The sequence below is a fragment of the Ursus americanus genome, chromosome 18, assembly GCF_024610735.1.
Source record: "Ursus americanus isolate L20-20 chromosome 18, mUrsAme1.1.p, whole genome shotgun sequence".
Taxonomy (NCBI): Eukaryota; Metazoa; Chordata; class Mammalia; order Carnivora; family Ursidae; genus Ursus; species Ursus americanus.
Window position 1 is genome coordinate 59,491,672 of NC_142144.1, and position 25,844 is coordinate 59,517,515.

The 25,844-nt window shown below is 37.0% G+C and overlaps 1 protein-coding gene across 4 annotated transcripts in view; it reads right to left on the reverse strand.

Annotated features, from left to right (window-relative positions):
* Window positions 1-404: 404 nt before the first annotated feature.
* Window positions 405-25,844, reverse strand: part of IL33 (interleukin 33) — a 46,252-nt gene continuing 20,812 nt past the window's right edge. The window contains exons 2-10 of one of the 4 annotated variants that reach the window (XM_087869657.1): window positions 20,143-20,291; window positions 16,356-16,458; window positions 13,553-13,660; window positions 7,701-7,826; window positions 7,013-7,147; window positions 5,595-5,702; window positions 4,779-4,829; window positions 3,795-3,892; window positions 405-2,472 (exon numbers count right to left, since the gene is read on the reverse strand). In XM_087869657.1, the coding sequence (XP_087725783.1) occupies window positions 2,275-2,472; window positions 3,795-3,892; window positions 4,779-4,829; window positions 5,595-5,702; window positions 7,013-7,147; window positions 7,701-7,826; window positions 13,553-13,637 (801 nt within the window). In that variant the 5' untranslated portion in view covers window positions 13,638-13,660; window positions 16,356-16,458; window positions 20,143-20,291 and the 3' untranslated portion in view covers window positions 405-2,274. The remainder of the gene's footprint in view (window positions 2,473-3,794; window positions 3,893-4,778; window positions 4,830-5,594; window positions 5,703-7,012; window positions 7,148-7,700; window positions 7,827-13,552; window positions 13,661-16,355; window positions 16,459-20,142; window positions 20,292-25,844) is intronic. The other 3 variants (XM_087869658.1, XM_087869659.1, XM_045780509.2) reach the window with 3 other exon arrangements.

A 25,844-nucleotide genomic window follows, 5' to 3' on the forward strand; every position in this document is an offset into this window, starting at 1 on the left:
GTAAAAGTCACTGAATAAGTCCTTTGTGCTGGCCACTATGATGGGCATTGGGAGTACAAAGGTGAAAAAGACACAATCTGATCCTGGGATAGGCCAGTGTTGGGTAGTAAGGAAGGCATGTATTGCATGGTGCACTGAGTGTTATACACAAGTAATGAATCATGGAACATTACATCAAAAGCTAGGGATGTACTGTATGGTGACTAACATAACATAATAAAAAATTATTATTAAAAAAAGAGAAAAAAGACACAATCCGTTTTCTGGAATATCTTACCTAGTTTTGAATTACCAGACAAATGACCTACTCCAGATACCAATATCAGTGGATTAAGATATGCTTATTTTGACTTAAAAATTTCAGAATAGTCATTTTATGATTAAATCATTATGGCCTCACATACTTTTAAAAATGCAATTTATTCAAGAGCATAAACAATGTAATCAATACATTTGGTTACTCAAAAACAATCATTTTAAGTATATCATACAGATGCATATGATCAACATTTAGTGTTTTTCAGAAAGAATGATGTATATTCTGCTTTTATCTTTGTCTCCATAATAAAACTGACAATGTAATGAAAGATATATTGTTGTTTAAAGTTGTTTACCCTCACACAGTCATTCTTAGCCTTTTTAATCTTATGTTCCACCAGCATTATATCCAACAGATCTCAACAAATTAGAAATTAAGAAGCCTACACTCTCAGAAAAAGTTGTACTTCATAAGTATTCTGTTAATAGTTTTATCATTTATTGTCAGTGTTAGGCCTATGAAAAAGTTATAATAGAATTTAAGGCTTTAAAATAAGCAAAAACTATTCCTTTAGTAGTTGAAAAATTTTATTATATGGTTAAGTATAAATTTTACTACCTTAGTAATGTAAAACACAAAGATGTTTAATAAAAAATATTGCCATCAGTAGGCTTGTGTGAAATTCTACAACATTCAGTAGACAAAGTATAAAAAGATGTTGGCATCCAGAGGTCAGGTGATATGGAATGAAGCTCAGGGGGCACAAAATGTATATCAAGACCACAGCTGGTCAAAAGAAATGAAAGAGGAAGAAAAGTCAAATAAATACTCCATAGTAAGCAGGGTAATCAGGAAGCTGGACAAGGAAAACACTTCTACACATGGGAAGAAAAGATCAGAAGAAATTTCGTCCCGGGTGACATGGATATTAAGTCCTAGATCCCTGGAGCATAGTGTCAGAAGGATATGGTATACCACAAACTGAAGGCATAGACAGTTAATTGATATTGTAATGTTAATTCTGTGTCCCATTTAGGCTCTAGTAGATGAGAGAACTTGTGGCTTCACCATGGTACTTAGTTAGATATTCCCAAAGATTTCAATTATATGTCTGAACTAAAATTTATTTCACTTCCTAATGTAAGAATGCCTTGTTAAATTTAACTCCGTTTATAAAATCCACATTTTAAAAATGAAGCAATTAGATGTAAATGATTTACTTTACAAATACTGGATTTATTTTTCTTAACTTTTCAACTATCTTTGTCTGTTCTCATATTTATATTATCTGCCTACCTATGTAGGTATCTGAAGTTTTGGGCATCTTCTTCTTTTCAAGATTTTTATTTATTTGCTAGAGAGGGATAGAGAGAGAGCACGCACATAAGCACGGGGAGTGGGAGGCAGAGGGAGAAGCAGGCTCCTGGCTGAGCAAGGAGCCAGATGAGAGACTTGATCCTAGGACCCTGGGATCATGACCTGAGTGAAAGTCATCCACTTAACTGACTGAGCCACCCAGGTGTCCCAGTTTTGGGCATCTTCAAACACATTTCGTGTTTTATTCCATTTGTGAAATGTTCAGTCTAAGTAGATCTGATTGTCTTTTCACCAACAACTCTAATGTTTGAACTTGTTTGGAACTAGGGAAAATTATGTCTCTATGTAGCTTTTTAAAATGGATCCCTGTCTAAAATGAAACTTGAATTAAGGCCCTTGCTTCTCCTCAGAGGTCTCAGCTCTAAATATGAAGCTCTTTCTGGACTGAAAGTAGAAAAAAGTAAAAGTCAGGTTGTATATCTTCTGAGGTCTCTTTAACAACACACTTTTGAATATGTAGTGAGACAAAGGGTAATAAAAAACTGAACTGAAGGATTATAAAAATATATTTTACAAATAATAAGAAAAACATTCCATTTCCCTTCAATGTTGTCTGCCTCTTTATCTCTTATCCTTTCTCCTGCAGTAGCTATTTGGGCTACCCAACCCAGGTTCCACAGCTTTTCATCACATTAAGTTTAAGAGAGCTTAAATATGGTATTCTCTACACTCGAATGCTCAGTTTGGTCCCCTACTTTAATTAGAGCAAGGTGGTTATCTTTTACTCCTATAAACACTCCAGGATTGTTCTTACATTCAAATGAAACACATTTAGGAGACTTCATATGAAGGCGGAAGAAGACCTGGTCTGGCAATTGGTTTTCACATTTTTGTAGCTGAGGAAACAAGAAAGAAAGCAACCAGCATGTGAGTGGGAAGTCCAAAGTCAACCTTACCTCCCTGAGTTAGAAACTAAAGGGGAATAATTTTAACTTAGTAGTTCTAGCAAGGCTGCTTACTTGTAGGGGATGGGAGTGGTGCAGAAGAAAGAAATGGGTAGAGGGCTAAAGTGCGGGGTGTGTGATTTGATTTGATTCATTGATAGTTGAGAGACATTGTAGGTTAGAGTGACTGGATCTGGATGCAGCAGCTCAGGATTTGTGCCCAACTTTTGCCATGTACTACCTCTGAGACATGTGCACATGACTTCTCAAACCCCAGTGTTTCAGTCTAATCAGTTTTCTAGATCAGTTAATCTACAACTTATCAGCAGGTACGTGAATGATAAAAGTGATCATTATTTTAGGCCGGTAAGTGTTGGGGATGGTTTGTATTACAGTAATATTTGACCAGTACAATATCTCTATTATAGAATTACTGTAAGAATTAAAGGAGACTGCTTGTAAAACATTTAGCACAGTATTTGGCATGTAATAGAGGTCTGTATGGGGTCAGCTCTTATGTCCAACACTGTTACATACATTTAGGAATGTTTGTTAAGGAAGATGCTGGTTACCATACAGTGTTTATGTTAATACCTTACATGGCTATATTAGTTAGATTTATAATTTTGTATTTATGTTATTTGTAATCTGTATTATACTCATATGTTTTCTTCCTGGTCTCTATCTTTGGCTTCTTTGTTCCTGAAGATGTTTATAAATTTTCATCATGACCAATATTATACTGCCATTTGCATTGTTTTGTAACAACATTGTAACATTGTAAATCTTGGCATATGAAAATGTTCGTGACTGTCCATTTAGCAGGGTTGGAGTGTAAAATTATTTTTGCATTTGCCTAAGAAAACTATAATTTATCAAGAAACACTTCTTGGAAGGACAAAGTAGTTCCTAAAGTTGAATAGAAAGAATTTGAGATCATTCTATATAGCAGTGCTTCTCAAACTTTAATGCACTTATGAATCTCCTGGAGATTCGTTAAAATTATGATTCTGATTCAATTGTGAGGAAGCCTGAAATTCTGCATGTCTACCAAACTCCCATGTGCACTGCTGGCAGAGACCAGACTTTCAGTAGCAAGGCTATACATGCTGTTTCCCTCCTTTTCCTCCTCCAGAAGCAAGTTATTAGTAGTAACTGATTGTGTTTTAGATAGAACAGTACAAACAAAACTTCTTCTTTGAAATATGTTACACACCCAAATCTGCACAAATGAGTGGAGTCAATTATGACAGTTAAGTGCATATTTCTCTTACCTCCACAGAGTGTTCCTTGTTGTTGGCATGCAGCAAAAAGTCTTTGTTTTTTGTAGGACTCAGGTTTACCAATAATGTCTGGCCATCAACGCCATCACCTTGCAATTAAAAATATGTAAATCAAAAAAATTAATAAATAATTAAAATGTAAATTATAAAGTTAAGAATTTAGCTCATTTTAATTTAATGAATTTGACACCTAGGAAAAGAGTCCAAGATATGATGTAAAATAATTGCTTCATTCATCAACATGTCTTTTAGAAGTATTTGTACCCAAATGAAACTAAAGAATCATTGGACAATTTGGGGTAATTTTAAGCTCCTTAGTTTTCTTACATGCTTTCTAATTGTGGAATTGTGACTCTATTGGGTATTTGTCTCGGTGTCAGCTTCCCTGTCTGTATGCAAAGCCACCGATAGTGTCTCCCAATATCCGACTACCCTCCCTATGTAACAGAACATTTCCCAGTCTGTTTTCTTATAACTAAGTGTAGCAATGTGACTAAGTTTTGACCAATATGATGAGGTGAATGGAAGTGTCAGGTGCAACTTCAAGGTTTTGTTCTTAAATGGAAAGAGAATTCATGGTCTGTCTTCCTTTGTCCTGCTGATTAGGCATCCTCATGGCAGCAAGCAATCTTGAACCATGTAGATGTTGGCAGTACCACCGAGAAGGAGCTGGGTCCTTGTACAACCTGTTGATCAGAACTGCTATTCTAGTCCTGGCTAAGATAAGAATAAAGTTTTGTGTAGCTTAAGCCACTATTTTTTTGAATCTCTTTTAAATGTAAACCTTTATCCTAATTATTAAGCTGCACAATGGATGGGTGGGATAAATCCTCTAAGAATCTAAGATTTTGCAATGAGTGTGGGCTAAAGAGAACTTTCTGAGACTGCCTTCCTTTTTCATGGAGTACTTTTGGATTTGTCCTTGCCCCAAATTCAAGAATTCAAGCACTACTGCTGCCCAGCCCGCCAAATTACCTGTTTCATGTGAAGGGGATTTGGAATCATAATAACGAAATAACACCTTATCTGAAAGAGAAGGCATAAAATCCCTTTGGTGAGATACAATTTTTATCAAAAGGTTTCAATTTCAACATATACATAATATCAGAAAATATCCTTTTTTATTATATATCAATAAAAGCAAAACTTTTGTGATTTTAAGAAAGGTCTCAAAAATATGTGAATATGCTCTGACGAATTCTTTAACACAGTCATTATTAAAATAGTTAACATATTGTTCATAGCACTGGTATATTCTCTTACTTGAGGTTGTACTGTGGTGCTGTTGATAAGGCTGGAAAGATCTAGTAGGTAATTTAGCAATAGCAAATATGTGTAGTCTCTCCTTCCATCTCTCACAACAGACGCCACTTCTCAATATCAGCATTTTTCCCTGATAAGCCCTGACTAAGCTTCTAAATTCTCCCCAGCGTAGTGGTATTTGGGCATCTGCTGCCAGTGCATTGGAGTTAGCACACAACATGAGATCTACGCCATGTCCGAAGTAATCCACTCTTTACGGTTTGGTAAAATTATTATTTTTTTTGAGGGGGGAGGTGGAGCTGGAGGGGCAGGAGCAGAGGGAGAGGGAGAGAGAGAATCTTAAGTAGGCTTCACACCTAGTGAGAACCTGATATGGAGCCTGATCTCAAGACCCTGAGATCAATGACCTGAGCTGAAATCAGGGGTTGGACGCTTAACTAACTGAGCCACCCAGGCAGCCCTTGGCAAATTTATTTTTTACTTTACTAGTCTTCATTGTATCATTATAGACAAAAGGAAATATTCTACCTTTCTCTTGGTCTTTTCCCAAGTCTTCTACATAGATCTCATAACTTCCATCCTCAAAAACGAAAGTAATAGATTGATCATTGTATGTGCTCAGGGAAGCAGAATATTCTGTAACAAGTGAAAAGATTGTCATTAAAAATTCAAAAACACTTGTTCCCATGAACAATCTTTCAGCAATTAAAAAGATATGCTTCCTTAAAGGTTTTTGTTTTTTTTTCTTTCCAATTTGAGCTGCACTTTGCCCACCACTATTGGACAGATAAAAGCCTTTGGCGCAAGCATAATGTAGCTCAAAGGGTAAGGTGTTCCACTTGAATGGGATTAGAGATGCTAGCCTCTTGCTTGAAAACCATAGGAAGTCACGTTACTGTGTTTATGGGAGGATTTGGTGGAGAGAAAGAAGCTGGAAAAGTGACAGACTTTGCCTGAGGAAACCTCTGCTTCCTTGCTTCTTATGGTCAGGGGGACTGTGGACAAGGAGACTGTATTTTGATAGACATGGTTAAATGAATACCCATCTGTAAGGTGTGGAGTTCAGAGACTTCCAACAGTCCTGGAGAGTGTAAGTGTACCATTCTATCCTCTGGCTAAATAACAGAGACACTTAGATCAGAGTTCCCAACTTTTAAAAAAAATGTCCCAGCACACATAGAAAATGAGAATATTTCTACAGCATGCTGGGATAAACTGGTGTAGAATTAGGGACTACCTATGTTGGTCCTTGAGAAAAAAATCATTATGTTTTCTTTATGTTATACAATTGTGCTAAGAAAAGTAACATAGAAAACAGAAAAAATTAAATATTGAGTCTGCATGTGAACTTCTAAAGTAAAATGATTTAAAAATACTTAATGAAAAACTTCAATATGCTTCTGGGAACTTAAGACATTTATATCAGGATTATGCTTGAAGTGGCAATGTGCAATTCCTTGTCAAATTTTCTCAAAGATCTCTTCACTTCTTGATGGTCACCATCAATATGGAATTTATTTGCACAGTAGGTGATACACCTTAAAGCCATTTGAACAACCATTTAAAATGCTTAAGAATTGAAATTATATTTTAAAAATATAGTAGTTCTTAATTTTCTTTCATTGTCAAAATGTTGAAATTGGGGGGGGGGGGGTTGGGTTTTTTTTTTCCCCAAAGGATAGCATATTTTCCCCTGGAATAATGTATATGGGATTCCAATCCATAACAAGCATTTCCAAAATAATGATGGAGAGCTAACTATAATGTGTACATTCGTTGTTAGAACAGCTACTCTGTACCTAGTTTGAATACCACTGAATGGGTATGTGGGCAGCAAATGGACAGAAGTTTCTGTTACACAAGTAGGCATACCCTTGGAGCTGTTTCCTAGAGTGGCACTGGTCCTGTGTCTTACTTCCCTCCTCACACCCACACACCCTCATTACCAGTGAGACCTTGGATACTTGGAACATTAGTTTCTCTAGTACGTTTCTGGACCATAGGCACATCACAGGCAAAGTCTTCCTTTAGCTGCTGATGACAAGCAGTGAATACCAGATGTCGCTCTTTGTACTTTCCAGCTGCAGAATGGGGGAGAGTAGGAGTGGACTGTCAATACCCACTCTGCCCAAACCTCTTTACCCTCCTTTGAGGATTCCCAGTCAAAGAGGCTTGCTGGGACTGACCCCAGGGCTTTAGCCACACCATAGTCTGGAGGGATCAATACCTCCTGGCACACCTGTACCCCAGTAGGGCATATCCATTGGAGCCCACGTGGAAGAAAACTAGTTACCCATGGTCTCAACACCAAAAAAAAAAAAATCTGCTATTAACATTTTACTTTAATTCCTTTAAATGAAAAAAAAAATCCACTTAAAAATACTGTAAATATGTTTATAATTTTATATCCTCTGTTTTCACATAATATTATAACATAACCATTTCTCCCATGCTATAAAAATTCTTTATACATCCTTTTGGAAATGGCTAGAAAATAGTTCAGCATCCTTACTTTTTTTCAGAAGGAAAATCTGTGCAAGGGAAGAAATTATACATCCAAGATGTGGTAAATAAAGGCAAATAGAAGCCCATTACTATATTGAATAATTACCAGGAAATGTAGTTTCCCCTTACCTGTTCTTGGTGAATGCCTTTTGGTGATTTCTTTCCTAAAATAACAGGCTGTCTTTTCTATGATAAGACCAGAGCGCAGCTGCGTAAAGTACCTCTGGCAAACTTCTTCAGCTTTCTGTTGGGATTCTAAACAATTGAAAAATTTGATACTGTTTTATTCCATCCATTTTTATCCTTTTATAAACCCTGAACATAGCAGACCAAGAAAGCCACTAAAGGTCTACAGTATTGGGTCACCTGGGTGGCTCAGTTGGTTAAGCATCTGCCTTTGGCTCAGGTCATGATCCTGGGGGTTGAGTCCTGCATCAGGCTCCTTGCTCAGCGGGGAGCCTACTTCTCTCCCTGTTTGTGTGCTCTCTCTGACAAATAAATAAATAAAATCTTTTAAAAAATACATCTATTTGCTAAAAAAAAAAAAAAAGGTCTGTAGTACCTTATCAGAAAACTTGTGGTCATTTGTGTTTCAAAATTCACAGTTTTTTAGAATTTAGAATTGTCATATAGCGTATATACTATATATATGTGGTACTCCCAGCAGGGAGTAGGGCAGTACTCACATAATCAAAAATTAATTAATGATTTTATAGTGAAATATAGGAAAATTTACATAAAGTGAAATAAACACCTCATGTTGGTTCAGGTCAAGATTTAGCTGTCATATAAGTTCAGATCATATTTACCAAATGAGTTATGAAAAATTTTAGGTCTTTAGAAACATTTTGGTTTTCAGAATCCTATATAAGGGAGTGTGGATCTACATCCAACACGTATCAGTCTTTGCCTGAGGGGACTTTTATGGTCATATGAGATCTATGATCTTCTTTACTTATCTAGAAAGCACTTTTAATAATTTTAGAAAGATGGCTATAGTCTCTAGAGTTTATTGATACTAAAAATAACTGATTCATGTTAAAGAGCTTTTTCCCCTATATTTTCTTCTAGGAGTTTCATGGTTTCAGGTCTTATATTTAAGTCTTTAATCCATTTCAGGTTAGTTTTTGTGAGTTCTTTTACATGTGAATGTCCAGTTTTCCCAGTACCATTTATTGAAGAGACTATCATTTCTTCTTTGAGTATTCTTGGCTCCCTTGTCAAATGTTAGTGTGTTATACTGCAATTTTAGGAACTAACATAATACAAATACAAATTAAATCAGTTAAAGTAAAAGACTTAATCACCTATTTAGTAATTCTCATTCATTTAGTCAAAGAAAAGGTCTCAAATAAAAAATTAAATTTCCTACTTGGAAATTCATAAAAAGCCTTTCAGAGCCAAACAGAAGAGAAGGTCGTAACACTTGAGTCATGGCATCTCAACTTTTAACATTATAGTAAATGAATTATCAAGCAATTTGTACAATATAGCCAAATTTCAATTATTCACAGTAATTCAGAAAATGAAAATAGTTACTTGTGACTTTGGGATCCATTCTATGATTTTTTTTTTAGCTTTCTAAAAGATTTGTCTTCCTGATATGCTTTTCAAAGTTAAGTAAACTTTTGTTAGCCACTATTTTGAATGATCTATATCTTGCCTCCAATTCAGATGGACATCTTCCTTTAAGTATCTTCAACTGTCTGAACAGGGCAAGACCACTTAATTATATTCACATCTATCCTGGAACTTCCCAACATTTCATCACAGCTTATAAATATCAGCTGTAGTATCACATGTTTATGTAGTGCTTTTACAATTGCAAAGAAATTAATAAAGCTATGCCAGAGCTAGCATTGAACTTGGTCTCCTAATAAGTAATCTAATACAATACTTAATTAACTGTATTACATTGTCTCTCCAGACCTAAAGGGCATAAGATGGTATTATAAGGATGCTCATTCCTTGTATGCTTATCTTTATGTTGTATTCAGAATCCCATGGGACATAACTGAAAGGTGTGTCTAATATGGAGAGTGGACTTTCTGGGGAGCAGGATGCGGGTCTTGGTTAGTTAGAAGTAAGGGTCATGATATTGAGGAAGTATTATGCATGTAGAAGAAGAGAAGGGCTAAAGATATTGATGTAGGGGCTAGCATCTAGTGGGACAAATGCTAGGTATAATTTATCAAGGGGTGACTACATTTGAAGTATTGAAGATACTTCACACTGGGAGAATTTGGAAGAAGGTATACTTTGGTGTTTGGGGCAGCTAAAAGTGTAGTGTGATGGTTGTGTTCTCAGATGGGAAACACAAAGCTGCATGGCCTTGGGGATTCTGTGGGAGAGAGTGCTCCACTGGGGTCAAAGGGCTATCTCCAGCTTATGTAAGGGCTGTTGTCACTTCCTATGTCTCTACCTCAGCTAATGTCTAAGGGCAGTGTCTTAGCATGGCTTGTAAGGAAATTCTCGTAAGTAGTTTCATCATAGCAACAGCATGATGAAATCCCTCACGCATTTCTGGTGAGTAAATGGGAAGGGGCCTGGAAATCTTCCTGTAGTTCTGTCACTGAGAGAGCCAGACTGTGCCTGAGGGGAACTACATAAGTGAATCACTCAGCTTTCATTTCTTCCCCGAACACCTCTTTCATAAAGGTTTCTTCTCACTGCTTACTACCCTTGATTTATCTGTGGCATTTGACTTTGGGAACCACATCCTTTTCTGAAACCCTTCTTCCCTTATTGTCATGTCACCAGTCTCCTTAGGTTCTTGTTTTTCTCTGAACATTCATCTCTGTTTCTCTGTTAGTTTTCCTTGTCTGACTGCTCCTAAAATGTTGGTGTTCTGAAGGATTTGTTCTTTGCCTTTTCCTCTCTCTTTCTGGGCAATCTTACCTGCTCCAATGACTTCAATCATCTTTTTATAGGCTGATGACTCCCCAAACTATAACTCTACCTTTGGGCTCTCTCCTGAACTTTGTGTGTGTTGCTATTTCTTCACAGGGTATTTTGACTTCAATTAGCTTAAGGCATCTCTGTATATATCTATGAAGAGCCTCTAGAATTCTGGACATCTCTACCTGGATGACTTATACTTACCCCAAATTCAAATATACTCATAATAAAAAAAAAACTTTATTTTTCTCTACTCACAATATATTCCTCCTGAATTATTATCTTGAAAAACAGTACCACTTTCTACCATTGTCTGCCCAAACCTTAAATCATCCTGAAAGCTGGAATCATCTATTTTTCCTTCTCTGTCCATCCCTCAATTTATTTGGTCTGTAATTAAATCTTATTGATTTCACTTTCTGAGTGTATCTGCCATTTAGTCCTTTCTTTGCATTCTGTTGTATTAGGTCAGGCCCTCATTCTCAGTCCTCTAGATAATACAGTAGACCTCTAACCAGTTTTTGTTTCTATTCTTGCTCCCTTACTCTATTTTTACACCACCATCAATGTGATCTCTCTAAAAAAATTTTCTTGTTATTCCCCAATTAAATGTTTTCAGTGGTTTCTTACTGCCCATAGGATAAAGTTGAAGCTCCCTCACTGTAACTTTAGAAGATATTCCATGGACATGGAATTGCCATGTAGGGATATGGGCCCAGTGTTGCTAGATTTTCAAATTTTTCAAGAGATTCAGATTTTTATACACAATCTTCTAATTTTTAAATGTTTCCTCAATTAAAAAACACAATAATACTGTTCAGGCCAAATAAAATGCTTCTGCTGGAACGCTCTGTCCCAAGGCTCCCATATTGTAACTTCCGGCTAGATCCATTAGGAAACTGGATTGTCAGGACAGGGAAAGTGTTGATGGATGTAGAGAAGAGGAAGGAGCAGAGGAAAATGGCCTGACTCTGGGAGTAGCTTCCTGGAAACTGGGAAGGGAATGAGTTTGGGGAGGGGCTTTTCTCTAACTCATTAAATACTGTACCTTGTTGGTGCTAGAGGTGAAATACTCTGGTGGTGACCCAAACTCATATGGAACCTGACTATGTATCTCTAGTGGGTGGATATTGAGTTTTGTGGCTTTGTGATTGTGTCAGATCCTGCTAGCCCAAAGGAGGAGAAGGAACTAAAACAAGCTTTCTTGCTTTGTTGCTTGGGGGCTCAGAGAAGTTTATTTAGAAAAATGGGTATTAAGGAGGGCACATATTGCATGGAGCACTGGGTGTTATATGCAAACAATGAATCATGGGACATTGCATCAAAAACTAAGGATGTACTGTATGGTGACTAACATAACATAATAAAAAATTTAAAAAAAAGATATGATATTGCTTGCACCTTGAGTTTTGAGAAGTACCTGCCACAACTTTATAAGTATCTGTTGAAATTTTGTCCAAGAGTGTCTAAATAACAACAGTCTTAGTGTTAAACCGAGCCAATATTATTGGAAAAGATCTGCTAAGAGACAATAAAAAAAAATGTGCTGTATTCCAAGGATTATCTTCATCACTGTTTCTTTAAATGGTATAAATGAGCTCTTAGGGCCACTGCACCCTCAAAGGAGGGGTTACATTTTAATTTTTGCATTAATGCCAGCAACTCTGGCATAAACTCCAGGCTGCCCCCTTACTCCAGTGTCTATAAAGGGGCCACATCTCCTGGGGTACAAAGAAAATATGTTTCTTTCTTCTTTCTTTCTTTCTTTCTTTCTTTCTTTCTTTCTTTCTTTCTTCTTTTTTTTTTTTTAAGAGAGAAAGTGGCATGCACAAGCTGGGGTGGGGAGGGGCAGAGGGAATTTATTAAGAGGGAATTGAAGACACAGAATCAGTTCCACTGAGTCACTGTTTCCACACAGAGCATTTAGGCTCAGACACAAATAAAAGGACTAACTTAACTGTGATTTTCTGGCCATTCAGAAACCACAGTCAAATTAATGTTTTCCCTGGTTACTAAAACCAGCATGGGTGGGCCACAGTCTCAGGGAAGACAGAAAATGATATTCTTTAATATGGCTCTCTCTTCTAGCCTTAAAGATGTTAAGGGAAATGAAGAGGAGAACAAAAGACAAAGGTACACCAGTCCCTACCATCATTCCTCATCTTCTATTTTCTCTCCAGTCTGGCCAAGGTTCCATTAATTTTCTTTTTTGTTACCTCTTTTGTACGAAAAAAACACATGAGTATAAATTTGCATAACTTATTCTCTAGGATAATTTTTTAAGAGATGAATTTATTTACAAGAGAGAGAAAGAGAGCACATGTATGTGTATATGCTCTCCAGTGAGGGAAGGGGCAGAGGGAGAGAATCTCAAGCAGACTCCCTGCTGAGCACAGAGACTAATGTGGGGCTCAGTCTCATGACCCAGAGATCATGAGCGGAAACCAAGAGTCAGACACTTAACCGAATGAGCCACCCAGGTGCTCCCTAAGATAATTTTCAGGATCAAAGATATAGCCCTTTCATCTTAGAGCTATGGCTACAACCTGACTTTATTTACCCTTCAATTTGTGCCAAATTCTTTGAGTTTGCAATTGGGTAGACTTGAGCATCATTGGATCAATTCTGTTTTATTTGAGGCATGGATTATTCAAATATTTTCACTTATTATTCTCTCCTTTGTCAGAAGTTGCAAGTCAAGACCAAGCTTGATACACAAAGGTGCATATTTTATATACAATGAATGTTGAATGAAAGATCAGTTTAAAATTTTGTTAATCTAGGAAAAAGATTTTGGGATTAGTTAGAAAGAAGTGTGGGTAGAGAGAAGGGATTGATATGAAGGGCTTTGTATGTTTATCACTATTAGCAGGTTTAAATTACTCAAGCCATTCCTGTCCTGGGATGTATCAAATAAGCAAAAGTTGGCTGTGTATAGTCTGTTTAAAACAAAATGCTGCTGTATCAGCTCTTATATTCTTAGTAGCTTTTGGCAAGGTAACATGTATGAACATCAGAATAATAAGAATTTGATAATAGATAAAAATTGTGTGTAAAACTATCAGAAATGCTTAAGTCCTTACTTCTCAGTTTGGGAGATTTTACCAAAGACTTGCTTGTTGAACTGTTCATCTTTGCTGGGGAGATTTTCGTTGTTGAATACTTCATTTTAGTCTTCGTTTTTCAGGCTTCTGTGGATTAAAATGTAGTATTAGTTCAATTGCCTCAACTTGAAAATAAACGGAAACTGTGGCAACTCAAAATGACATTAATAACATAGTCATACAAAGAAAAAAATTATTTCAGTAAAATTCGAATATAGTTTTTTTTAAAGATTTTATCTTTATTTATTTGACAGAGATAGAGACAGCCAGCGAGAGAGGGAACACAAGCAGGGGGAGTGAGAGAGGAAGAAGCAGGCTCATTGCAGAGGAGCCTGATGTGGAGCTCGATCCCATAACGCCGGGATCACGCCCTGAGCCGAAGGCAGCCGCTTAACCGCTGTGCCACCCAGGCGCCCCCGAATATAGTTTTCTGAAAATATATTCATATTGAAATATGGTCAGAGGACAAAAAGAACTACAAAGAATCTTAAACTTTACTTAGTGAGTTTATTTCTGGTAGTATTGTTGCTATTAGGATTCTGAAATGTTTTTGCTATACTATAGGGTAGTGAAAATAAGTAGATGTATTGATATTGTATGATTTTTAATGCAGGGGAAAGGAAATACAAATATAAAATATAAGAAGCCAAGGGGAAAATCTCTATAATGTTAAATCTGGATCAGCACTCTCAGTGTCCCCATATCTTAGGTTCTAAATACTTTTTCCGCTAAAAGGAACCAGGATTCTCTAGGGCCGGGCTGAGAATATAGAAGTGAATATGGAATATTCGGTTATGTCAGAAAGCAGTCAATGATTCAAAAACTTGTGAGTTTGTGTCAAAAGGACACAAGAGCCCCCTTAAACAGTTTCTCACGGGCCAAATTTGGCACAATTTGAGCATCAGAAAGAATAACGATGGTAATTCACTATAAAGCATTTAATGCAAAAAGAAACCCACCAGTCCATACCATTCCTCAAGAACGAATGAACAAGGGATTTATTCATTACAGAAGGAATGGTAGAATCAGAAAATAACAGTTTTGTAACCCCCAGTGTAATACTTGATTCAAGCAAGGATCATCAATGGATGCTGTGCCTTGAGTATCAATCTGGGTCAGAGTATCTTACTGAAAGAATACTAATTTTCTTTTATAAATTGCAGAAAGCCCCATATTCGTTCAGTAGGGTACCACAGCCTGGCTTCATCCTCAAGGTATGGTAGTGGTGCTTTGATTTGTGGAGGGAGCAGGACTTCTCCAGCCTTAAATTCTTCCTTACATTGCTTGAAATTCTACTAATAGTTACTTCTACTTGTATTAAGCCTTGCCCTCTTTTTCCTAGATTTAAAAAAAATTTTTTTTTGGTGTATCCCAGGAGTGGTTACTATTTAAATCTCTTACAAACTTTATATGAATCAGCTCTTCTAGCAAGGTAAGGTATGAGCATTGAGTTACTACATTAGAGGACTCTGTGAAAGATAAATTTCATGCAACTTTATTGTTTCTGAACAACTTTCAATAGACTGAAATTCCAAATGGAGCTACAATCTTAGATGGAACTACAATCTTACACACAACCATCCTATTTACAACTGACTTCATGAGAAGAACTCTTAGAAGCAGAGAACCTTGGATACCATTTTCCTGAGCCTCTAAATCTATGGATGAGTAGGCTAAGACTGAAAGAAAGTGCCTTGCCCAGGATCACAAAAGGAAAACTGGGCCCAGAACTAGTCTCCTGATTTCCATCTTTATGCCAGAACTTCTGCACATGTCTCCTCTCTCCCTCCTCCAAATGTAGGAAGAAAATAATCAGAACTGGGAATTTAACTTCAAATGCTTGGCCAGTTGTCCAACTTCTTTAGAAATAATAAATTTCTAAATATGGTAGTTAATATGCAATCATAACTGGTGCAGTTAGGTAATCTCACTGTAGTTAAATTTTAAATTTTCAGAAAATAGTTCAAGTAATACTCTGCACACAGTACATATGCAGGTAACAATTTACTGATAACATGAAAATTGTAATGCTGGATTTTTGTTTGTTTGTTTGTTTGCTTTCTTTTTTATCCAAAGATCCTTATGACCCAGAAGAAAAGCTCTCCTGGATGGACATTAAAAAAAAAAAAAAAAGCAACAAACTGTGGCATTTTCAAATAAATCTGGGAAATGTTCTTATCTATATTCCACCTCTTGTGAAGTCAGAACCACATTAGCATAGTAAAGATGTTGACAATCCTTTATTGAAGATTCATGGGTACTTTTGTTTAATTATTTTGGGTAATTATTTGATCTTGTAACTTCTCCACTACCTCTATTAACACCCCTGTTAACATAGACTATCTATTAACATGGACTAATTTGAGATCACACACTTGGAGGAACTCTGCTCTAAACCAAATTTAGCTTTCTGATTTAAGCAACATAAGAAACTGAAATACCACATTTACAATGGAGTGATTGACACAGGTAAAGTCAACTGCTTTTTAGTAATTGAATAAATCGAAAGCATAGTCAGAAAAAAAAAGCATAGTCAGGAAATATTTTCAAACCCTATTCTAAAAAGCAAAGCATTTTCTTTAAACAATCCACAAACCTTTTACTTTAAAAAGTACAATCACTCTTTTCACCATTTTTTTCAGACTTAAAATTTACTCTTTACTCTCCTATTTTTAAGTCAGAATATTTCAGAATATATAGCAATATAAAAATCACTGGTTCTTTCATGCTGCTTTTCCCAATAATATAGGCAAATATCCACACGCCAGTTATGATAACTTACCTTAGTTTTAAACATGAAGGGTTGGTCTCAAATAATGAAGTTTCTTGTCGTCAGCGTTTGGTAGTGGTTGATGCTATATTTCAACTCTACGTATATATACGCACTTGGATTAAGCAACATTGGGTGGCAGTGTTTGATGAATGAGGCAATGCAAATAGGGATAGTTGAATGGGTTAGGTTGAGTGAGAGCATATCTTATTCCCACAGTCAAATCCTGAACAGAGATTTTAGATTATTTTAACTTCAGCACTTTCAATTAGTTATACTCAGTTAATCATTAATTTTTATGAAACCTCTATGGCCTGGACTCTAGGTGCAGTTTATTGCTCAATGTAGAGCATACAAGGGCACAGACTTCATTACCTTTCTCTTTTCTATTGGGAAGTCGAATACTTAAGGTAATTTTTTTTCTGATTATAAAAATGATGTATGTGCACTCAGAAATTGATAAATGATAGGAAAGCATATATACTATATTCCCTGACATTCTGTTTCCAATACGGAAGTATTATGCATATCTATTTTTTCATTAAAATAGAATCTACTGAAAGGATTATTTTGTAAGCTGCTTTTTTGATTTTCCAATTAATGTCAGAAATATTCTTTTACAGGAAGCATTATAAATAGATTTCAATCATATAAGTATACCATACAAATCTTTTATTGATAAACACTTTGGCTGTTTCTGGTTTTTTCCTTTCTTTCTTCTTTTCTAATATCACCAGTGTTGCAACTGATTTCTCTGGTGTGTGTGTGTGTGTGTGTGTGTGTGTGTGTGTGTGTGTGTGTGTTGTGATTCTTGGTTAACTTTTATATGTTCATTGGTAGCACAAAAGTAGTGAGATTGCTGAATCAAAGGGTTTGTGCATCTTATATGTTGATAAGATATTACTCCATTGAATTTCTGAAAGTTTGTGTTGGTAATTTATAGTTTTTTCAATGGTCCAGGTGAATGCTCTTTCACCATTGCTTTAACAGCAATAGGGTGTCATCACTTTTAAAATGTTTGCCTTTCTAGTGGAATTTAAGAAACAAAACAAATGAGCAAAGTGGGAAAAAAGAAAAGGGCAAACCAAGAAACATAGTTTTAACTATAAAGAACAAACTATTGTTACCAGAGAGGAGGTAGGTGGGGGGGGGGTGGGTTAAACAGGTGATGGGGATTAAGGAAGCCACTTGTAATGATAAGTACAGAGTGATGTATGGAAGTGTTGAACCACTGTATTATACACTTGAAACTAATATTACACTGTATGTTAACTAACTGGACTTTAAATAAATAAATTTTTTAATTGTCTTTCTAGAAAGTAGAACATATCTCATGATTTTGAATTTTATTTAGTGAAATTAAGCATCTTTTAAAAATGTATTTATCAATTTCTATAAATTATTGATTTATATGAGTTCTTTGTAAAGTAAGAAATGAAACCCTTATCTGTGACATGTGTTGAAAAATTTTCCCCAGTACCATTTATCTTTAGACTAGTAATGGCATTTTTTTTTTTTGGCCATACATAAATTTTCAAATCTCATGTGGTCAAATTTAATTACTGTTTTAGAATTTCTGGATTTTGTGTCCTGCTCCAAAAGACCTCCCCTCTTCTAAAATTATAAATTAATTTATCACACCATTTTCTAAAATTGTATTGTCTACTACTTAATACCCAAATCTTTGATCCACTATTACTTTTCGTATCTAAAGAATAGGATTTTTCCCCCTCCAGTGCTTATCTCAACCACAGAAGTAATCTAATTTAGACAAAGTGAAGTTTCATATGTTATGTTGGGACTAGTATGCAAAGGGCTGTGAATGCAGCAATAAGGAGTTGGAATTTTATCCTGTAGCCGACAGGGTTCTTTTAAAAGTTTTTTAAGCAAGTGAGAAGTATGATAAAAAATGTGTTTTGTGAATGTAATTTTATGGTTGTGTGAAAGAAAGTCTGAAGGAATGAAAGAAGAGAAAGACAGGAAACAAAGCCCAGTCAGGAGGCCAATTAAGATTGGGGTAGGCTGGTGATGGGTAGTAAGGAGGGCACACATTGCAGGGAGCACTGAATGTTATACGCAAATAATGAATCATGGAACATTGCATCAAAAATGGGATGTACTGTATGGTGACTAACATAACAAAATAAAAATTATAAAAAAATAAATGCAAATCAAAACCATAAAAAAATAAATTAAATAAAATAAAACAGCCCACGCAAAAAGCAGTGAGGGCAGGAACGAGGGCATTAAATTAGTGAGGCCAGTAAGGAGGGGATGAAGGTGATGAGTGCTGCAAGCATTTCATAGAGTCCTTGAATATTAGCATGAGAAGGGGCCCCAGAGATCCCTGTTCCAGCTCCACTAAGTCACTCAGCTCCTTAGTGGCTGAATGAGGATTAGAACCCAAGTTTCAGTCTCAGTTCAGGGTTGTGTCCACCACAGAGCATCCAAAGCTCTTTTTGGATGTGTTTGTATCAGCTCTGGACTGGGAAAGAGAGGAGGTGCAGGGAAGTGAAGGGGCTGTCAGTGGTTCAGGGTAGGAAACTCAGGTGAAGAGTCCATTTTCAGGCACAGGTAATGAGTCTGATGCGGGGAAGATGGAGTTTGAGATACTTGAGAAGCAAATATGGAAATTTCAGCCCTGAGTTGGAATTGGGTTGTGGGTGGGTGGGGGAAGCAAGAGTTAGCAATCTGGATTTGCTACATGTAGATTTCATTTGTTACGGCATGAGAGTTGATGATGTAGGAACAAATGAGTTTGTCTCAGCTGAGTGTGGAACAGGAAGAGCAGGCTATGTCTAGATGGAACTATAAGGATTCTCACATTTAAGGGGTAAGAGAAGATAAGAAGTTAGCGAAGAAGACCAGAAAGAGAACCAGAAAAAAGAAGAGGTCATATATTTTGAAGGCTAAGAGAGAAAACCATCTCAAAAAGGAATATTTGGTGATGAGCACTACAGAGACAAAGCTGGAGAGTAGAAACCTTGGAGGGAGTCCAATAAGCATGGGCCTCTCCAAGAAACTGCAGTGGATTGCACAGTGTAGAGGAGGAGCTGAAACTTTTTCAAGAAATACAGTAATGAAAGGGAAACAAAGAGAAAATGGTATCTTGACAGTACCATGGAGAAGGGAAGATGCTGCTTACTAGTTAGACAATCTTGGGCAAGTTACTCGCTATTTCTAAGCTCTCAGTGGCTCATTGCAAGAATTATATGAGAAGATATATTTTAAGCCATTGGCACTGTAGCTGGCACATAATGGGAACTTAATACTTTTATTATGGATTTTTTTTATTGGGATATGGGACTCGAGCTTATTTCAATGTAGATAGAAAAGGAGAATGAAAAGAGAGAAATGAAAAGGAGAAAATGGATGTAATAAGGTCCCAGATGAGACAGAGAGAGGGGAAAGAATACTAGTGGAGGGGTTGGCTTTGAAAAGGAGGATGCATACTTCTTTAGAAGAGGAGGAAGAGCAAGAGAATGGGAGAGATGTGAAGTTTTAAGGGACATGAACTTGATAGTCTTGTAAAAATGGCCTGAATCTTCATAAAGTAGGTTGTGAGAAAAGTTATAGAAATTAAGAGAAATAAGCATAGGTTTTAATTTTTGAGGGTAAATAGTTTCTTGAAGAATGTAAAGAATTTACTAAGGAATGGGGAACTACTGTTCATGGATATCAAGTTTCAGTTTTAGAAGATGAAAAATGTTTGGATATGGAGTGGTAATTGTTACTCAATCATATGAATGTACTTCATACCACTGCACTATATACATAAAATAGTTAAAATGTGGGGCACCTGGGTAGCTCAGTCGTTAAGCATCTGCCTTCGGCTCAGGGCGTGATCCCGGCGTTCTGGGATGGAGCCCCACATCAGGCTCCTCGCTAGGAGCCTGCTTCTCCCTCTCCCACGCCCCCTGCTTGTGTTCCCTCTCTCACTGGCTGTCTCTGTCAAATAAATAAATAAGTAGAATCTTTAAAAAATAGTTAAAATGATAAAGCTTAACACAATTTTAAAAATGATTTTTAAAAAGATTTTAAAAAATGAGAGTGGGAGAAGTAGAGAGATGAGGCTGTTTGTAAACCAAGGAATCCCAATGTTCCCTATCTTGGAGGTAGAAAAGTTCTGATGATAATGGTTGTCAGGATGAGGTTTTGTGGGTGAACTGTGGAAGAGTATTAAAGAGTCATCAAAACAGGCACTGGAGTCACCAAGGGTGACATCAGCAGAGGTAAAATCAACCAGAAAAGGACATCAGGGTCCCTGTCAATATGAATGGGAAGAAATTTACATATGTAGAAAATGAGAAATGTGCTACTTCTCTGTTGACCCTGAAAGATGGGCACACAAAGAAAAGGGGTGGATTTTGAGAATAGCGGTGTCACCAGGGGAAAGCCACATTTTAGATGATAAAAGGAAATACAAGAAGCTTTTTAAGAAAAAAAGGAGGGAGAGGACATTCCAGATGAAATTATACACATTTAAATTACCAAAAAAAACCCCCCAAACAACCTAAAAGAAGATTTTAATCTATCAAGAAATAATATCTTACACAGAAATTCATTGATTGGTGATTCACATCTGAGCAACAGCAACAAAAAATGTATGAAGTGTAGTCATTTCCAAAGTTGCTATATGTGTGTTTGTCTCTTTGCCCTGAGAAGGCTTCCAGAAACTTACATTCAACAAATATCAAGTGTCCATAACTTGTCAGGGACAATGTACTCCAACAATATTAGTTACTTTCTAGGGCATCAAAGTGTTCATGAAACACTGCATGAAAAATTTTCATTTCACTTTGTCTTATTATCTACATCTGATCAACTGGAAAATCCTTTATTGAATCACTAGCCACCTCTCATATGTCAGGCAATGCCCTTTGATTAGCAATTTCCCTCTTTTGAAATATTGATACACTTTACCATGTTAAGTCTGTTGGTCTTTCCTTATTGTGAATTTTACCTTTAAAATAAATTCATTTAATTAGATTGATTTCCTGTGAGGAAGCTTGTTGTTAACATGCAGAGTTTATAAGGAATTTTTATTAAGAATACATGTTAATTATGAAAAATTTGGAATATAAAATATAAAGTTCAACCTTTGATGCCCTAGAAAGTAATTAAATGCTTTGAAAATAAAGATACCCGGTAATCATTCTAAGGAAATGCTGCCCTCCTAATATCCCAAGGTCCTAAATGATGCTGGATTTGCACCTGTCTGTACTACAGCAGAGTGCTGCCTAATAATGGTAACAGTAATAACTCAAACACTTATCTAGTGCTGGACTAGGTGCTGGAGGTATAGTAGTGAACAAAATAAACTTTTCCTGCCCTTCTAGAATTTACTTTTTTGGGGAGATAGATATTGAGCAAATTATCATACAAACATTTCATTTATAAACAGGGATAAATAAGAACTAGGCTGGTAAAGAAGATAAAGAGGAGTACTAAAGTATTACTCTTAGTACTACTAAAGTACTAAAGTAGTACTTCTGTGACTAAAAATGTCACAGAAGGTGGTGTTTATGCTGTACTCCAAGGGCGTGAAGAATCTATGGAAGAGAGGAGACAGAGGGTGCCTTCTGGGCAGAGAAAACCCTAGGGGCAAGGACTGGACAGAACCTGTAGTATTTAGGGAGCTGAGCAGGCTAGTGTGGCGGGAACACAGTGGACAATGAGGAGAGTGTAATGTAATGGGGATGGTGATGGAAGGGGACAGAAACCAGGTAGGTCTGGGCGCTGGAGGCCAGGGAAAGGAGCTTGGATTTTATTCAAAATTCAGTGGGAAGCCAAGGAAGGGTTTTAAGTAATATAGGATGTGACTTGGGTTTTGTTTTAAAAAGAGTGCTCTGGCTGCCATATGAGGAACAGATAGAAGGCAGTAAGAGGGAGGAAATGAAATTAGCAAGCAGTCTGCATTAGTTCAAGCTCTTAATAATGGTGATGCTGATGTTGATGACAGTGGGGATGGCAGCTGTCATGTCTTGGCTACCTTCTGTGGGTCAGACGCTTTATATATACTCTCTCTAATTGTCACCATGACCCTGGTATTTGAATATGACTGCCTTCATTTCAGAAGTAAGGAAATAGAGATTGAGAGATTAAATAAATGTCTTAGTAAGTAGCAAGGCTAGGATCTGAACTCGAGTTCATCTAGTTCTTTCTCTTATTCCATGGGAACCACTCGTAGAATAAGGTGTAATTAAATTCCTGGCCCTGAAGGTCAATTCCTCACCTTGTCAAGCTTGCGTGCTCTTGTATGGGCAGAGGATCTATGAAGGTGTGGTATGGTTACACAAACCGTTGTTGGGTACTAGAAAATTACTGGAAGAAGACAGTGTCCCAAAACTTGTCCTGGCTGGTAAGAGGGAGAGGAAATGGGGAGTATGACTAAGCTTCACAGCACTATATGACTTCATTCTGGGAGATTTTATAGGGGAGAAGGAGGGAGAGGGTGAGACGGGAGGGTGATCACATTATCCTCTGTTCCCTTGGGTATATTGGTTTCACTTCTTTCTTGGGGGAGATCAGAAAAAGTGATGTGGAAGAAGGGGAGGTTGAAGTTTGGGGAACAATGAGATAGCATTGTCCTTTCTCAAACTGAATCACTTCCTGTCCCTGAGACCCTGACACTCTGAAAATTTCTACATGCCCCTTACCTGGACCCAGGAGAGAACATTTCTTTCAGAGAGAGGAAGCACTATAAAGAAATTTGGCAAATCAATGTATGACTCAAGCCAAACCCCTGTGAGAGGAGGGTAAGGATGTTATGAGTTTTTAGGAAAACTTTCTTTTGTTCTCATTTAGCATTTGTAAAGTACGTCTATGCCTTCCCACAGTTTTCCTGAACTCATTCTTACCCAGTCATTTTTATTCACTGGCAATACCTACCCCTTCAACCTTTTAACATCACACACCACCACTTCCCCCCACTATACATTTTGCACCCACTGGACTGCTTACTGTTCCTCAATTTACCACGCACTTGCACACCTCCATGCTTTTGCTCAAGCTTTTCCTCTTGCTAGAGATGCCTCTTCCTTTTTATCTGGGAAACTTCTACTTAACCATTGGAGCCCAATTCAAATGTCTTTGTTTCCCTAACCACCCACAATCAAGCAGAATTTATTGTTTCCCTTCTCACTTGCTTATCATATCCAAGTATATTCAATTTCCTATCTCCTCTGCTGGACTAGTAACTCCCTGGGAACAAGGGTTGTACCTTAGTCATCTTTGCTTCCGAAGTAATTATGGATAGCAGGCACTCAGTTATTATTGTGTACTTTAGATCTGTCCTTGCAAAATTCCTACATACTAGGTAAGGCAGGTATTACCCACTGAACAGATGTGGAGGCTCTGTCCAAATCCCAAAGCTCTACTGAGTGGTAGAGCTGGAACTGTGGGTTGAGCAGTGTGGAATTGGCAGTATTACAAAATGACAGTTTTATATGACTCAGCCTAATAAAACTCAGGTCTTCTTGTTCCTGGGTCAATGTTCTTTCTGAAGAAGCTGACTTTCTGTTTGATCTATGGCCCTGTGGTTTTAGTGTGACCAAACATTTTGAATTGTTCGGTTCGGTGTGTTGTTTTATTCCCCTCCACTTGCCTTACATACATTGGAGACCTAGCTATATGTTGAACCAAATCTTTAAAGATTTTTGAAGAAGCAGAGGTAGAGGGACCTGCATACCCAAGCTTAGACTCGGGTTTGTTCCCTCCTTGCAGGGCTCTTCAGCTCTTTAGGTCTTAGTTTCCTCATCTCAAAAATGAACAGGGTGCATGAAAGCCAGGGTCTTCTATTCCCTTTGACTCTTTCTTGTGTTCCTATACAGGCTCTCACTTCCTTCCCCTTTCCCTGGGCCTGCTACTTCAATACTAGCAGCTGCACCAACCCCTTGCCCCACGAAAGATGTCATTCTCAGCAAAATGCACAAGCTCTGCCTCAGCCCTGTGCCCTCCTCCTCTCCTTTCACTACCACACAGCAGATAGGATGACAGGGTTAGACAAGGGGGGAATTAAGTAACATGGAGTCATGTCTTAGGCAAAGGCAGATCTGAAATCCAAGTAAGACATGGCCTTGGCTATATTCTGTCTTAGGGCAAAATTACAGAGAAAAAGAAAGTCTATAGAGTCTGTATATATATATTGGGAAACTCTTAAGTGCTAGAGGAAAGCAATATATGGGAAAGGAAGAACACAGAACAAAAAGGTCTTTGGCTTTAGTTTAATTCTGAAGTTTAAAGTTGAGATCACTTTTTTTTTCTTTTGCTTAAAATTTTCTTAAGTAAAACTGGACAAGTGATATACAAATTATGGATTTTGTAAAAATTCAGCGGAGCATAAAACATTCAATTGGAGTATGCAGAGTTAAAATAAAAGTTCTTCTGTGTTTCTAAAAATTTACCTTTATATAGTATTTACTATGTGCCAAGTACTGCACTAAGTGCTTTATATATTTAATTTCTTCAATCATCACAGTAATTTTGTCAGGGAGGTACTATTATTTTCCCTATTTTATAAGGGAGAAAACTGGGGCACAGAAAGATCAAGTAGTTTGCCCAAGAGTCCATGGCTAAAACCTGAAGCAAATGTTTTCAGAATTCATGAGGTGTTCTAGAAAGGCGTGGAGGGGGGGCGCATGGGTGGTGCAGTCGTTAAGCATCTGCCTTCGGCTCAGGGCATGATCCTGGCATTATGGGATCGAGCCCCATATCAGGCTCCTCTGCTGGGAGCCTGCTTCTTCCTCTCCCACTCCCCCTGCTTGTGTTCCCTCTTTTGCTGGCTGTCTCTGTCAAATAAATAAATAAAATCTTAAAAAAAAAAAAGAAAGGGGTGGAGGAATCTAAACCTCTTGGGTTTCAGATCTTCCTGCCTATCCCCCACACCCAGAGCAAAAACTCCCTATCCATACTTGGTTTCTGCTTAAAATTTACTTGGTCAAATGTTTTGCTACAAGAAAACAAATTAAAGTTTTGATAACATGGCATAAACCCTTCCATCTGGATTATTTAACCCTGTGAAGGAAGAGTGAGACTAAAGCCCAGTTCATATACCATCATTGGTGGTCTAGTTGGTGAGTAGATTTAGCACCATCAAAAGAAGAAATCATTAAGCTTAAGGTTTTGGAAGATGGGATTTTCAAAACTTTGTCAGGAGTAGAAACCTTGTCTGAAAAAGAAATACTGCAAAGAACCCCAAGAGATTTTTTAAAAGTCAGTAATTTATTAATTTATTAATATAAATATGGTTTATATGTTTAAATTTTAATATTTACTCATTATAAAATTAGTTAATCAGAGACTTTATTTTCAGTATAACGGTGGATTAGTTACCATGACCAGTCCTTCTGACAAAAAGAACTAAAATGTTGAAAGAAATATTAAAAAAAAATCTTTTCAAACTCACTGTTGAACTGGAGGGAAAGTAAAGAATGTATAGTGTTCAGAATACTGCGAGGCAAGAAACCTTGGCTTTTTCCTAAAGTTGTCTGCCAAATGCTA